Source organism: Myotis nattereri (genome assembly GCF_964212035.1).
Source record: "Myotis nattereri genome assembly, chromosome: 5".
Lineage (NCBI taxonomy): Eukaryota > Metazoa > Chordata > Mammalia > Chiroptera > Vespertilionidae > Myotis > Myotis nattereri.
In genome coordinates this window covers 23,667,630-23,683,140 of record NC_138080.1, presented here as the reverse complement: position 1 = coordinate 23,683,140, position 15,511 = coordinate 23,667,630, and the positions used below count along the sequence as shown (strand labels likewise).

Sequence of the window (15,511 nt, the reverse complement as noted above, 5' to 3'; positions counted from 1 at the left end):
AGAGTCATAATGTTCTGGGCAATTATTTTCCTGAAGACCACAACCCCCAAGTCAGGAAAGGTATTCTTATATAGGGAAAAACACTTGAAGTTTCCAGATTATTTCTCAATACATTTCATTAAGAACTGTACTGTATGGCAATGCTGATTTTTTAAAAAATCCTTCCTCTCCCCCCCACTTCAGTTAAGAGTGGTGGTGAGTATTTGCTTAACACTGGCCTTCTTATGTAGCAGATACTTTCTTATGACTATATTCATTTGAATAAGAAACCAAAGATGACTCCCTGAATTTTCCAGTGTTTGATCATAGTACACCTCATCAAATGGTTGCTTCAGTGGTCTCAAGTCTAGAATTCAGAACTGCTGCTCTATCCCGTAAATTTATTTAGAACAAGATAAGGCACGGGCAATAAATAAGCTGTAATTTACATCTTTAAATTCACAGGTTTGGCCATGGGATAATGACATGTCTACATAAAGGTCTAGGAATCAGAGGAGACAGTGGGAGTAACACTAAAGATGCAAAAGCCATAAACAGAGAGTTAACTTTCCTTATTGGTTTGGCTACCTGGTGTTCAAAGAATGTATATAAATATTTAAAATAGCATTCTTTAGAAATTAGATCCAAAAACCAGGAAGAAAAGTGTGTTTTGAGGTACTTTTCTGCTTCATTCCAAAAATTTTCTATACTCATTATAGAAGACAAAGGCAGAAGGGAGGAAATGAGGATATTAAACAAAAAAGCGAAATAGAGAATGCGATATTTTTTAAATAGGGACTTAACCTCAATGGAAAGATTTCCATTTTTCTCCCACTATAGAGCTAGTCATCCAGAAAGGTGCTTAAAGTATGTCTGCATATTTAATGTTAAAAATAAATAAAAGCCAGGTTCTGATTCAGGCAATGACTTAAGAACCTAAGGAAAGAAAATGAAGAAATTTCAAGATTAAAAAAAATCAAGAGTGCTCACTTTGGCAGCACATATACTGCAATTGGAAGGATACAGGGAGGACTGGCATGGCCCCCATGCGAGGAGGACATGCAAACTTGTAAAGCACTCCATAGTTTTTAAAATAAACTAGTTTTTAAAAATCAATGTTTGACTTTGTGCCAAGAGCACACGGCGAGTGATTTTTCCTTTGAAGACAGCTACAAGGAAGTGAATTGGAGCATCTTGTTTGGGCCTGCTGCCTCCCCCACCACCACCCCAACTGCAGCCTCCGCAGTCAATCCTGCAGAGGGGGCCTTCTATTCATTTTTTATTGAATTCAGTTGCTTGAAAATCACTTCTGTTTGACCAAGTTTTATTCTCCCTGTCATTCCCTTCATTTTATAACTTCACATTTAGGTAAATGTGTTCCTATGTAAGTGCACATATAGTCGCTTTTGTGAAAGTACACAGGTGAACAAAACAGGGGAAGCCCTGCTTGTGTGGATCTGGCACCGTGATGGTGAAGACAGAGTCCAATGAAATAAAGGTTTGCATGACAATGTGCTCAAGCTTAAATCATATGAAGAAAGTCACTCAGTGTAGAAGGATGGACTGTCATGGCATGTGCAGGATTTATTGATCATATCCTGGAGGCCTTTGCACATTGGATGAAGACCAGAACCAGAATTAGACTGAGCCCATTGATTTGTCAAAAGGAGATCAAAACTTAAAGTCAAAGAAAAACAAAGATGCTACCTAAGAAAAGTGAGAAGGGGGCCTTGTCTCATCTGTCATCCACCATACAAAAACCAACTGGTCAAAAATATATGGAAGAGGCACAGGAAAAGAAATGGTCTTCTACTGCTTGATATTAAAAATATTTAACCTGTGTTGTTTTTGCATATTTCCTTGTGAGTTATTGGTTTATTTTTTAGTCAGTTTTCACTTGGGATAGTCAATCTGTAAGGTGCTTCACATCATAGATTTACAACTGCCTTAGTTTCTTGGACAATTTTATTTCTCTGTTAATTTTGCTTAGCCTCAGGGGGTATAATTGGAAAGCAGCCAGAATCCAAAGAAGGTTTTTCTTCCTCATTGTTTCTCAGGGATCAATTGAGCTAATTGGATCTATTTTCTTCCTCATGTACATTTTATTGCTCTCTCACTTATAATGTTTATTTAAACTATTATGTTTCTTTAAATACAGGGCTGAAAAATGGACATAGCAATATGAAACCCCAAGCTTATGTGTCCATGGGAGGCTTACCATTAGGTATATCTGGGTACTTTTCTAAGTTCTTTTTGAAAAAGAACCTTGATATGGACAGCTTGACTTATATTTACTCATTGCCTACATAGTGTGAGAGTGAGTGAGAAGGACATGGAAATAGCATACATGAGGAGGCCATGGTGTGTGTGTGTGTGTGTGTGTGTGTGTGTGTGTGTGCCTTGTAAACTGAGAGCAGCCCTCAGAACAGGGGTGCCTGGACTGATATATTCCAAGATAACTTACAATATCAAGAAGGAGGAGATCCTTTGCAATTCACAGGATGCTTTTGCAACCAGATTACTTAGTGCAAGATTTACATAGTGTGCAAAGGGCACTCTCCGTGATTTGAAATTTCAACAGCAACACATGGCTACCTAGTTTCTTAATATTCTCTGACACCATCTCTCATCCTGCTCTGACTTGTTCATTCCCCTTGACACACTGGCTCATGTTGAGTATTGGTTTTCTGAAGCAATCAAATTCCTCAGGGCCCTTACGCAGGCTGATCCTTCTGCCTAGCAAACACTTCCCCCTCAGTTTCCATTTTAGTCTTCTTTGAAGTGTCTGTTAAAGACTCACCTGTGCCAAGTCTTGGCTAAACACCATCCTACATAATAAAAGCCTAATATACAAATCAACCGAACAGAACAACTGGCCACTATGACATGCACTGACCACCAGGGAGCAGACGCTCAACACAGTACCTGCCCCCTGGTGGTCAGTGCACTCCCACAGGGGGAGCACTGCTCAAGCAGAAGCCAGGCTCATGGCTGGCGAGCACAGCGGTGGTGGTGGGAGCCTCTCTGGCCTCCACTGCAGGCGGGTGGTAAGGAACGAGGGGTCCTGGACTACGAGAGCCCCGGGCTGTGAGAGGGATGTCTGACTGCCACCTTAGGTCCGATCCTTTCTGGGATCAGGCCTAAGCCGGCAGGTAGACATACTCCGAGGAGTCCTGGAGTATGAGAGGACTCAGGCCAGGCTGAGGTTCCCCCTCCCCAAGTGCACTCATCTCATGCACTGGGCCTCTAGTAAAAAAATAACACTCTCTATCTACTCTTTCCATTTAATGTGATTTCCTTTTCTTTATATCAGCTACACCATTGGATATGTCATATTATTTTTTCATTTGATTATATTATTGCTCCATCATTAGTTTGTAGACATTTGTTTTTAAGGATCCATACTGAAGCAGTGCCTGGAACATGATCTATAGTCAATATATTTTCCTCAAATGCATGAAAGATATCCTCAATAACACAGTCATATATATTATGCTTGAAGAGCAGGTTGATGGTAGAAAAGGAAATTCTAACAGAGATACCATAATGGGAACCGGATCACATACCAAATATGATAATTGTTTCCTGATTATAAAACAAGAACATGTCATTTATTCTCAGGTACTAATGCTTGTTAATGTGAAAATTGGTTATTCATTTTTTCTTTATTTCTCTTTTTTTTCTTTAGTAGTGACCTCTGACACATGGAACCAAGCAATGGTACACAAATTTCAGAATTTCTTCTTCTGGGACTTTCACAAGCACTGGAACTGCAGCCCCTCATATTTGGGATGTTCCTCTCCATGTATCTGGTCACTGTGTTGGGAAACCTGCTCATCATTTTGGCCGTCAGCTCAGACTCCCACCTCCACACGCCCATGTACTTCTTCCTCTCCAACCTGTCTTTGGTAGATATCTGTTTCACCTCTACCACTGTCCCCAAGACACTGTGGAACATCCAGACACAGAAAAAAGTCATCACCTATGAAGGCTGCATCACCCAGATGTATTTTTTTATACTTTTTGCTGGGTTGGATGACTTCATCCTGACTGTGATGGCCTATGACCGGTTTGTGGCCATCTGCCAACCTTTGCGCTACACAGTCATCATGAACCCCCGGCTCTGTGGACTGCTGGTTCTGGTGTCCTGGATCATGAGTGTCCTGAATTCCTTGTTAGAAAGCTTAATGGTGCTGGGTCTGTCCTTCTGCTCAGACTTGGAAATCCCTCAGTTTTTCTGTGAACTCAATCAGGTGCTCCAACTTGCCTGTTCTGACACCTTTCTTAACAACATGGTAATGTATTTTTCAGCGGGACTGCTAGGTGGTGGTCCCCTTGCTGGGATCCTTTACTCTTACTCTAAGATACTTTCTTCCATATGTGGAATCCCATCAGCTCAGGGGAAGTATAAAGCATTTTCTACTTGTGTGTCTCACCTCTCAGTTGTCTCCTTGTTTTATGGTACTAGCCTTGGAGTTTACCTCAGCTCAGGTGCTACCCACAATGCACAGTCAAGTGCAACAGCCTCAGTGATGTACACTGTGGTCACACCCATGCTGAACCCCTTCATCTACAGTCTGAGGAACAAGGACATAAAGAGGGCCTTGCAAAGATTCCTTGGCAGGTAAACTTTTCAAGTGCCAACTGTACTGAACAGAAGAATTGCCCAGGAATGCAGGGTTCAAAGCCTCAGAGTCTGAAGTCTGAAAAAAATTAATCCAATCTTTTAATTGGAAATTCTCATTTATCTCATGAGTTAACATGAATTACTTTAGCATAATTTATTCTCTTATGACATACTAGAGATCCGGTGCACGAAATTCATGCCCAGGCTTTGGGGGGGAGGGGTTCCTCAACCCGGCCTATGCCCTCTCACAGTCCGGAACCCCTTGCTCCTTACCTCTCAGCTCACTGCTCCTTAGTGCTGCCACAGAGGTTCCCGCCACCTCCACCGCATTTGCCAGCCGTGAGCCCTGCTTCTGGCTGAGCAGCGCTCCCCCTGTGAGAGTACACTGACCACCAGTGGGCAGCTCTTACATTGAGCATCTGCCCCCTGGTGGTCAGTTCATAGCGACCAGTCATTCCACTGTTCGATCTATTTGCATATTAGGGTTTTATTATATAGGATAGGATATTGAATGTGAACTATAAATGAAAAATAAAATTTAAAAAATAACCAAATAAAATTTTAGATCTGAAAATTTTATATATATATATATATATTTTTAATTCTCACCTGAGAATGTTTTTAAAATTGATTTTTAGAGAGAGAAACATCCATGTGACAGAGAAATACCAGTAGGCTGCCTCTGCACATGCTGACCCCGTGGGATCTAACCTAAACCTAAGTATGTGCCCTAACTTAGAATCCAACAGGAAATCCTTTGGTATACAGGTTGTGACTCCAACCAATTGAGCCACCTGGCAAGGGCAGATCTGAAAAAAAAATTTTTAATGTACCTCCAGGCCCTGGTTGGTGTGGATCAGTAGTTAGAGTGTCCTCCCATGCACCAAAGGGTCATGGGTTTGATTCCAGGTAAGGGCACAAATACATGTTATGGGTTTCATCCCTGTTGGATTGCTTGGGCAACTGATCAATGTTTCTCTTTCTCTTTCCCTCTCCCTTCCTTTCTCTAAAGGGTACTGGGTTAGATTCTGATCAAGGGCAAGTACCTGGGCTTAATCCAGGGCCCTGGTTGGGGATTCAGCAGGAGGCAACCAATTGATATCTCTCACATTAGTTTCTGTCTTTCTCCCTCACTTCTACTCTCTGTAAAAAAAAAAAAAAAAAAAAAAAAAAATCAATGCAAAAATGTCCTCAGGTGAGAATTAACCAAAACAAACAAACAAACAAACACCCATCCCCAGTGTGATTATTGAAGGAGCATATGAAGTATTTGTTGAATGAACGGAAAGGGATGGGACTTTGCTTTCTAGCTGTTTTAGCAACTTTGCAAGCCAGAAGGTTTATTTTTTTTTTAAATATATTTTATTGGTTTTTTTACAGAAAGGAAGGGAGAGGGATAGAGAGTTAGAAACATCTATCAGCAAATTCCTGCACATTCCCCACTGGGAATGTGCGGGCAACCAAGGTACATGCCCTTGACCCATATCTAATCGGAGACCCCTCAGTCCACAGGCCAACGCTCTATCCACTGAGCCAAACTGGTTAGGGTCAGAGGGTTTATTTTGTATTTTAATTTTTATTGATTGATTATTTTAGAGAGAGGAAGAGAGCGAGAGAAACATCAGTGTGCTATTCCACTTATTATGCTCTCTTTGGTTGCTTCTTGTCTGTTCCCTGACCAGGGTTCCAACCCGCAACCTTGCTGAATCAGGAGGAGGTTCTAACCCACTGTACTGCACGCTGCCTGTCAGGGTCCCTCAACAAAACCCCTCTGGCGTGCACTGGCCCCTGCTGTGGGTTGGAGCTCCTCTGCCACAGCAAAGGTTTGGGTTCCATTCTGTCAGGGCACCTTCTTAGGTTTTGGGTTTGATCCCGGTGGGGGCTGACTGCTGCTCAGGAAGTGACCAAGGACCACTGAGGTCCGTGAGCTCTACTCATTTGATGGGGAGCTGGGTTTCCATTGCTGACATGGCCACTCCAATCCCCACTACCCCCGCTCCTCCATCGAGGATGACTTCAACTATGGCAGCCACATGTCCTCTGGGTAGGTTGCCCTGCCTGAGGCTGGCCAGGCCTGGCTGCTGCACAGTCACCCCGGGAGGTGGATTTCCGGGTTCCCAGAGAGAGGGCCCTCCGCGCAGGGCTCCAAGGGAGAGCGGGGTCCCAGAGGGAAAGTACTTCACTCCACCTCCCCTCCGGAATCCCAGGCGGAGCAGAGCGCCCATCCTCTCAGGGCTCGGAGGGGAGGACCGCCCAGGGAGTCCTCCTAACTGGGTGTGAGAAAACAAAACTGGAGCCCTTCCTCCTTGAACACAGTCGTCTTCAGACATGTGAATGCCTTTTATTTTATTTGACGAAGCCTCACATGCCCAGCCTCCTGGGGCTGGCAGCCACGCCCACTCGCTCCTGCCTGACGTTACCTGTGAGGGTGTCCCAGCTAATTAGCATATTCCTCTCTTATTATATAGGATTCCTAGTAATTTTTCTATTGTTTCCCTGAAAATATGGTCATGAATTATATTACCCCTATGGAAAAAACTACTCTTGGCTACTTAGGTCATTTGTATAATTTTATTGTGGAGGAAAATCTGAGATCACAGTTTTCACTTACATGCTCATCATTAGTTTCTGTAGCACCACCTTTACTGCTCTTCTTGATGATGTAGACTTCAACATGCTAGTATGTTTTATAGCTGGTCTCCTGGTTTTATATTCTTCATTCTTTTGTTCAGCTGTGTGACCACATGCCTACCATATCCACTGTAAAAAACCGACTATCGAATACATGTGTCCAAGAAGAATCTGCATGGAAATATATATTTTAATAAATAGACTGATCTTATATGGTTATAGTTAGAGATGACCTTAAATATAAGGAAACAAAAATAGCCATATAATTTATTACTACACAAAAATTCTAGACATCAATTCTAAACTGTGCAATATGGTCTTTACCCAGTGGCTTCCTTGGTTGGGGTGTCTAACCGTGCACCAAAAATGCTGTAGGGCATATATCGAGGTTGCAGGTTACATCCCCAGGCATGGTGCATACTGGAGGCAATCAATCAATGTTTTTCTTTCACATTGATGTTTTTTTCTCTCTCTCTTTCTCTTTTCCATTCTCTCTTTTTCTTCATTCCTTTCTCTTTAAAACATCAATTAAAAAATAAAGTATAAAATATGAGGTTCATGTGTAAGGATCCATAGTGTGAATTGTTTTATGTTTGTTTGTTTTCAGAGTTATTTTCCTGTTTCTGTTTGAAAATTTTCAATTTGTGATCCCTACAAATGTGCCTCCTTCTAGTGCTTTAAATGAAATATCTACCTTTTTCTAAACTTTTTTTCAAACCCACTGAAAGGACAGTGAGTGAACAATCTCAATATCATACAATACATATATCTGCTTTATACTCAAGAATATATACTATCTTTATGATCAAAGGATGAATCACACAGGAGTTAAAATTCTGCCAAGTCATGTGAATAAGAATCACAAATTTTCCTGCACAAACATGCATGTCCTTCTACCCTGCCCTGACTACCTGGAAGGGAACTCAGTGGAGGCACTGCTATACAGTTATCTGAAATGCATTTGAATAACAGAATGATAGTGAGTGCTGTCCTCAAATATCAGTACAAATGCCAAAAGTAAGAAGTAGCAGATTACTAACATTTCCCTCAGTTCTGTTTGCTTTGATTATAGTATCAATTCACTATTGCTGTATAGTAAGCCATCTTAAAAGCAAATTGTTTAATACAATTCCTTTATTTTCCAATGGGCTTGTGTAGTGAGGAGGTGTTCTGATCCCTGCTGGTCTCCTCATGAGGCTGCAGTCATCTATGGGTCAGCTATGGGTCAGCTATGGGTCAGCAGGGATGTCTCTGCTGACCTTGGCTGGGCTTTCTAATGTATTAGGGACTCAGCTATGGTGACTGATCTAGGGAGGACTTGGCTGGAATAAATGAGCTCTGTCCCCATGTCCTCTTCTTCTCTGGAAGGCCCCTGGATTTGTTCACATGGCTCAGCCAGGGTTCCGAGAGCAGTAGAAATGCACCAAGGCCTGGTAAAACGCACTATCACTTCCACCATTAATTTGACCAAAACAACTAAAGAAAGAAAATCCTAAGTCCAGCCCAGATTCAAAGGTGGAGAAGAAGACTTCAACTCTGGGTGGGAGGAGCTTACAGTCACATTGACGAAGACATGGAAACAGACAAAGAATGGGGGACATCTCTGCAAACAGGCTACCAATTGTGTAAATTTTAACTCAGTAAAGTTTTATTTCTATATTGACCCTCAATGGCTGAATAATCTTAGAGAGAAGAATGAGAGTAAAAATATGTTTAATGAGCAGATGTGGAAATTCTACTCTAAAGGATCAGGCCCCTCCAAATATAAACATCACCCCTCTGCCGCTTATCTCCAGCTTGTCATTTCTAGGTTTAAAAAGTAAAACTTTTTCCTTCCAGATATCTTCACTCTAAGGACTTAACTCATTGATTAACAGAAATAGAAAGCTGTTACTTTATTGATAACCATCTTTTTTGGGCATCCTCATGTAGACAGCCCTTTTCGTTTTATTGATCTGCTCTTAACATATTCATAATCCAATCCAATACTTGCATTGCTTGGGGGTGGAGTTCCTGATGGAAGAAGGTGACATTTGAAATGCACATACAACAGAGAAATAGGATTTTGAAAGAGGAAGGAGAGTTGCTATCATTATGCTCAGTGAGAGAAGCCAATCACAAAAATACAAATACTGCATGATTTCACTCATATGACATATCTTAAGGAGTTAAATCCATAGAAACTAAAAATAAAATGGTTGTCACCAGGCTTGGGCAGAGGAGGAATGGGGAGTTAGTGTTTAGTGAGTGTAGAGTTTCAGTTTTCCAAGATAAAAATTCTACCACTAGCTGGTTTGGCTCACTGGATAGAGCGTCAGTCTGGAGACTGAAGGGTCCCAAATTTGATTCCTATCAAGGGCATGTACCTTGGTTGCAAGCACATCTCCAGTAGGGGGTGTGCAGGAGGCAGCTGATCTATGCTTCTCTCTCATCGATGTTTCTAACTCTTTATCCCTCTCCCTTCCTCTCTGTAAGAAATCAATAAAATATATTTTAAAAAATTCTGGAGGTTAGTTGCACAACAATGTGAAGGTACTTAACCCTACTGAACTGCACACTTAAAAATGGTTACAATGATAAATTTTGTTATGTGTTTTTTACCACTTTAAATTTTTAGTAAAGGGAACCATATTCTGACACATGCTACCACATGGATGTTCCTTAAGAACATCATGCTGGTGAAAGAAGCCAGTCATAGAGGGGCAAATACTGTGTGACTCCACTTTTATGAGGTCCCTAGAGGTGTCAAACTCATAGAGACAAGAAGTAGAATGGTGGGTGCCTTGGGCTGGGGGAGGAGGTGGAGGAATGAATGTTTAATGGGGACCAATTGCCAATTTGTGAAGATAAGAAAGTCTGGAGATGAATGGTGGTGATGGTTGCATGTGAATGTACTTAATGCACTGAACTGTCAACTTAAATAATGGTTAGATGGTAACTTTTATGTTACCTGTATTTCACCACATTAGGAAAAAAATCCAGCCCTAGCAGGTTTGGCTAAGTGGATAGAGCATCAACCTGTAGACTGAAGAGTTCTGGGTTTGACTCCAGTCAAAGGCACATGCCTGGGTTGCAGATTCCATCCCCAATAGGGGGCATGCAGGTCGCAGCATATCAATGATTCTCTCTCATCATTGGTGTTTCTATCTTTCTCCCCTCTCCCTGCTTCTCTGAAATCAATAAAAATGTATTTATAAAACCAAAAAAGAAAAAAATCCAGGGCAGGAGACCTAAGTGGCCACACACTGTTTTCTTTTCCTTTGTGTGCAGACAGTAGCTAGGTGAGAAGGAAAATCTCTGATGCATTAAACCATGGAGATTTGGAGTTTGCTTATTACTAGAGCAGAACTGAGCCCACGCTATTCAGATGTGGCAGCTGACACCCGAGTCCTCTTCCATGTGTACTGATGCCCTCATCCATGATCCCCAGGGCTGGAACAAAATTTAAGGGACACCAAGGAACTCAAGTAGTCAAGATGACTCTTATTTAAATTAAGTATATTAAAAAATCAAAATTAATGCAAAACATTCATGATGATTTAAATAGCAAAATGTTAAATAAGACAGGATCTGTCACAGCAATGTGCTGAGACATTTTAGAACAGGGGCCAAGGGAACAATTAATCTTTGTGCCTCATTCGTCTCCCTGTAGTCCCTGCTCTGGTGAACACTCGTGACATTCTGCCTAAGGGCTTTCTGTGGCCCATGTGGCTGCAGATCAAAATTGATAAGGAGTTTGCATCCCTGAGAATGACCCTCCACCACTTTTGGTAAATCAATTACCCAGCTCCCTCACTCCTCAGGGGTATGTTCTACTCTCTCAAAGGTCCCTGGTAGGACTGACCCCCGTGCCAACTGCAGAAATTGTTCATTCAAACTCTCATGATTTGCTGGCTACACCTCCCTGTCTCATGTCCCTTCTTCTCTTCTCATGCTTTGTAAGATCCACTGCTAATGATGTACCCACACTCAATCCTTATCTCAGACTCTGCCGTTCAGGGAAACCAGCCCAAGGCACACATCTATTACAATTTTATTTCAACTGGGCGAACACTATAATTCCTGATTCACCTCTTAATCTCTGGCCAAATATGTTGTGCTAGTGATTTATTGCTGTGCAGCAAATTGCCCCAAACGTAAGGACCTAAAATAACAGCAAATAGTTATGATCTCACAGTTTTTGTGGATCAGGAATGAGGTATGGCTTCTCTGGGTTCTTTTCTCCAGTCTCCCTATCTTGTAACAGGAACACAAACACAAGTTCCTCCTTCATCAACCATCGGGAGATGAGTGGGCTGATTTATTAAGGCCCAGAAAGGCCTCTAAAAGCACGTGCTTCCAAGTATTGGTCTCTGTTTAGACTCATAACCTAGAAAAGCAGTAACTAGGGCAGGTGTCAGTGCTCAGTTAAGGACAAGTGAGTTAAGAAAACTCCTCTGAGGCCTTTGACATGGAGAGACAGGAGGGACCCAGAGATGCCCAGATGGTGGAAAGAAGGGCAGGAAATGTGCCAGGAAGGGCTCTGGTCCCACACAGGGCCTGCTGGAGCTATTTGAGACTCCCTGGGTAGCCAGGTTCATGGAGCCACTGGAAAGGAGGTCCCGAGGAGTGGCAGAGCTGTGTAGGAAGGAGGGAGTGAGGTAAATCAAATGCTACAATCATGACTCCTAGGAGGAAATGTGCGGCAAGAACTGGGAGATGGAGGGTCAGAGAAGCTGGAACCATGGCTCGGGGTGGGCACCAGAGGGCCTCAAAGGAAGGCTGCCCTGGGGAGCCGCCTGTTTGGCCTGGCTTGAGAGGATTCCTCTCCTCTCCTGGTTGCCCTGGAGATGCTGCTGGACTTCTAGACACAGGCCTATCCAACCCCAAGGGAGAAATCTCCTTCTCCCCACCACTGCTTCCAGCCTCTGCCACATAAGGCTTTCATGGGTGCTCATGCCATCTATTTTCAGGACAAAGGAATCAGGAGCACATGGTCTGAGTCTACAGGGAGCAGTAGTTCTGGAAACAAGACTAAAAGGAAGAAAACAGAGCCAGAGGGGAAGTACTGGGATGTGGACTTGAGAGGCAATGAGAGAAGGTGCCTGGTTTTGAGCAGGCTCTGCCCCTCATGATATCCAAACCACCAGAGCTCTCACATCAGGGCCAGGCCTTGGCTGGGTATGAAGCCACTGGGGGCCCATCTGGAACCTGGGCACCTCCCTCTACCTCTGTGGGCCTCAGTATTTTTCCTCGTGGTCCAGGTGCTCAAGTCAAAATCCTAGAGTCATCTGTATCTCTATCTCTGTTGCTCTCTATCCCCGCAAGACCCCAGAATCAACAAACCCTGAGTGCTCTACTTTCAAAATCCATCCAGAATCCACCCACTTTTCACCTCCTCCATGGCCTTACCATGGATAAGCCCCATTGTCTTCTACTTGGAACAGTTCAGTCACTTCTTCCCTGACCTTTCAGCTCCACTCCACTCCTGCTCCCCCTCCCCACACACACATACACACACACACAGGCTGTTCACCCAACATAAAGAGGGCCCTGAATACAACCTCTGCTCCCACCACACTCAAAAACAAAAGTCTAAGAAGTGCTTGTGACCCACACAGCTCTACATGTCCTGCTCTGTCCCTCCCTGCCATCATCTCCTCACACTGTCCCCTTGTTATTTCCTCCAGCCCCACTGGCTTCCTACTATTCCTGTGATTATTGCTTATGATGAATCGTGGGCACACACACAGACACACACACTTGAGATTCTGTATGTTTGTGCGTGTGTGTGTGTGCATTTGTTCTGTCATTCCTCGTTATTCACAGATTCCACATTTGAGAACTCACCAACTTGCAAACACTTATTTGCATCCTAAAATCAGTACTGGTAAGAACTCAGTAGTTCTCAAACATGCACAGAGAAGAGAACAATCTGAATTGCTTACTGGCCACTTCTAATCTGAGGTCCAACAAGGCATGACTCTGCTTTCTTGTTTCAGCTCTGATACCATAAATGTGTAGTTTTCATAGTCTCTGTAGTGCCACACATTTTACAGTTTTGTTCTTTCTGTTGGTGATTTCACTGTTGAAATTGGTACCCCCTTATAATGTTTCTAAGTGCAGGGAGGCTGGGATGTGACTTGTGGAGAAAATATGTGTGAGATAAGCTTCATTCAGACATATATTGTATGATATGGACATTGTTCACTCACTGTCCCTTGGTGGATTTGAAAAGGTTTAGAAAAGAGGAGATATTTAACTTAGAGCACTAGAAAGAAGCACATTAGTAAGGAGTACATTGAAAGTTTTCAGAAGAAGCAGAAAAATAGTTCAGAAAAAGCACATAAAACTCTCCAGGTAATTATTCACCCAGTGAATAAGAACACAGACACAGAGACATCCTATCCACACTTTAATGATTAGATGTGCACCATGAAAACTGCGGTCTCCAATTTTCCTCCAGAAAATTATGTAAATATCCTTACTACCCAAATGTACTTATGTCCATAGGAGAGTATAACTCATGACTACTCTTTCAAGGAAACAATAGAAATAATACTTTGAATGATAGGATACCATAAGAGAATAAATTATGCTAAAAGAATTCATGTTAACCCATGAGATGAGAATTTCCAATTATGTATGGTCAAAAGATTGGATTAATTTATATCAGAAAATAATAGGGCTCTGAGGTTTTGAACCCTTCATTCATGGTCACTTCTTCAGCCTAGTACAGTTGGCCCTTGAAAAGCTTACCTGCCAAGGAATCTTACCAGGGCCCTCTTTATGTCATTGTTCCTCAGACTGTAGATGAAGGGGTTCAGCATGGGTGTGGCCACAGTGTACATCACCGAGGCTATTGCACTTGACTGTGCATTTTGGGAAGCAGCAGAGGTGAGATAAACTCCTTGGCTCGTACCATAAAATAAGGAGACAACTGAGAGGTGAGAAGCACAGGTAGAAAATGCTTTATACTTCCCCTGAGCTGAAGGGATTGCACATATACAGGAGACTATCTTAGAGTAAGAGTAAAGGATCCCTACAAGGGGACCACCACCTAGTAGCACAATTAAAAAATATATCATAATGTTGTTAAGAAAGGTGTCAGAACAGGCAAGTTGAAGCACCTGATTGAGTTCACAGAAAAAGTGTGGGATTTCTAAGTCTGAGCAGAAGGACAGATGCAACACCATTAAGCTATGTAGCAAGGAATTTAAGAAACTCAGAATCCAGGATACCAGGACCAGCAGTCCACAGAGCCGGGGGTTCATGATGACTGTGTAGTGCAGGGGGTGGCAGATGGCCACAAACCTGTCATAGGCCATCACAGTCAGGAGGAAGTTGTCCAACACTACAAAAAGTGTATAAAAATACATCTGTGTGATGCAGCCTTCATAGGTGATGGCTTTGCTCTGTGTCTGGATGTTCACCAGCATCTTTGGGACGGTGGTGGAGGTGAAACAGATGTCTACCAAGGACAGGTTAGAGAGGAAGAAGTACATAGGAGTGTGTAGATGGGAGTCTGAGCTGACAGCCAGGATGATGAGCAGGTTTCCAAACACAGTGATCAGGAACATAGAGAGGAAAAGCCCAAATATGAGGGGTTGTAGTTCCAGTGCCTGTGAAAGTCCCAGGAGGAGGAATTCTGAAATATGCGTATCATTGCCTGGTTCCATGTGTCAGAGGTGACTATCAGAAAATAGAAAAAATGAAAAACAAATTTTCACATTAGCCAGCATTAGTAACAGAGAATAAATGACACATTTATATTTTAGAATCAGGAAAATAATTTCCATATTTGGTGTATGATCTGGTTTCCATTACGTCATCTCTATTGCCATTTCTCATTAGAATTTCCTTTTTTTATCAATCAATTCTTCAAACATAATGTATATTGCTGTTTTATTGAGGATATCTTTCATTCATTTGAGGTATATATAGGGTGTCCCAAAAATGTAACCCACACTTTGAATAATTATAAAGGCAGTGTTTATCAAAATGCATTTTATTTTCAAAATTGACCTATCAGCTTGTACAGTGTGTATACATGTTTGGAGACACCCTGTATGTTGACTATAGACTATGTTCATGGCACTGTTCAGAGTATAGGAATGCTTTAAATAAAAGTCTCTACAAATTAATGATGAAGACAGAATTTAATCAAATAAAAACGATAATATAACATATCCAATGGTACAGATGCTGTAAAGAAGAGAAAATCACATTAAATGGAGAGAGTGGGTAGAGGGTGTGTGTGTTTTTTTATAGAGTTTAGCCAAGACTTGCCAACAG

General features: G+C 42.3%; 2 protein-coding genes across 2 annotated transcripts; one reads left to right on the top strand and one right to left on the bottom strand.

Annotated features, from left to right (window-relative positions):
• Positions 1-3,683: 3,683 nt before the first annotated feature.
• LOC308519481 (olfactory receptor 7A17-like) lies at positions 3,684-4,607 on the top strand (the record flags this gene model as incomplete). Its single annotated transcript, XM_081091477.1, has 1 exon — positions 3,684-4,607. One exon carries the CDS (start codon positions 3,684-3,686, stop codon positions 4,605-4,607), a length of 924 nt encoding a protein of 307 aa, XP_080947603.1.
• Positions 4,608-13,971: 9,364 nt separating this feature from the next.
• On the bottom strand, positions 13,972-14,895 carry LOC308519007 (olfactory receptor 7A5-like; the record flags this gene model as incomplete). Its single annotated transcript, XM_081090897.1, has 1 exon — positions 13,972-14,895. One exon carries the CDS (start codon positions 14,893-14,895, stop codon positions 13,972-13,974), a length of 924 nt encoding a protein of 307 aa, XP_080947023.1.
• Between the last annotated feature and the right edge of the window lie 616 nt (positions 14,896-15,511).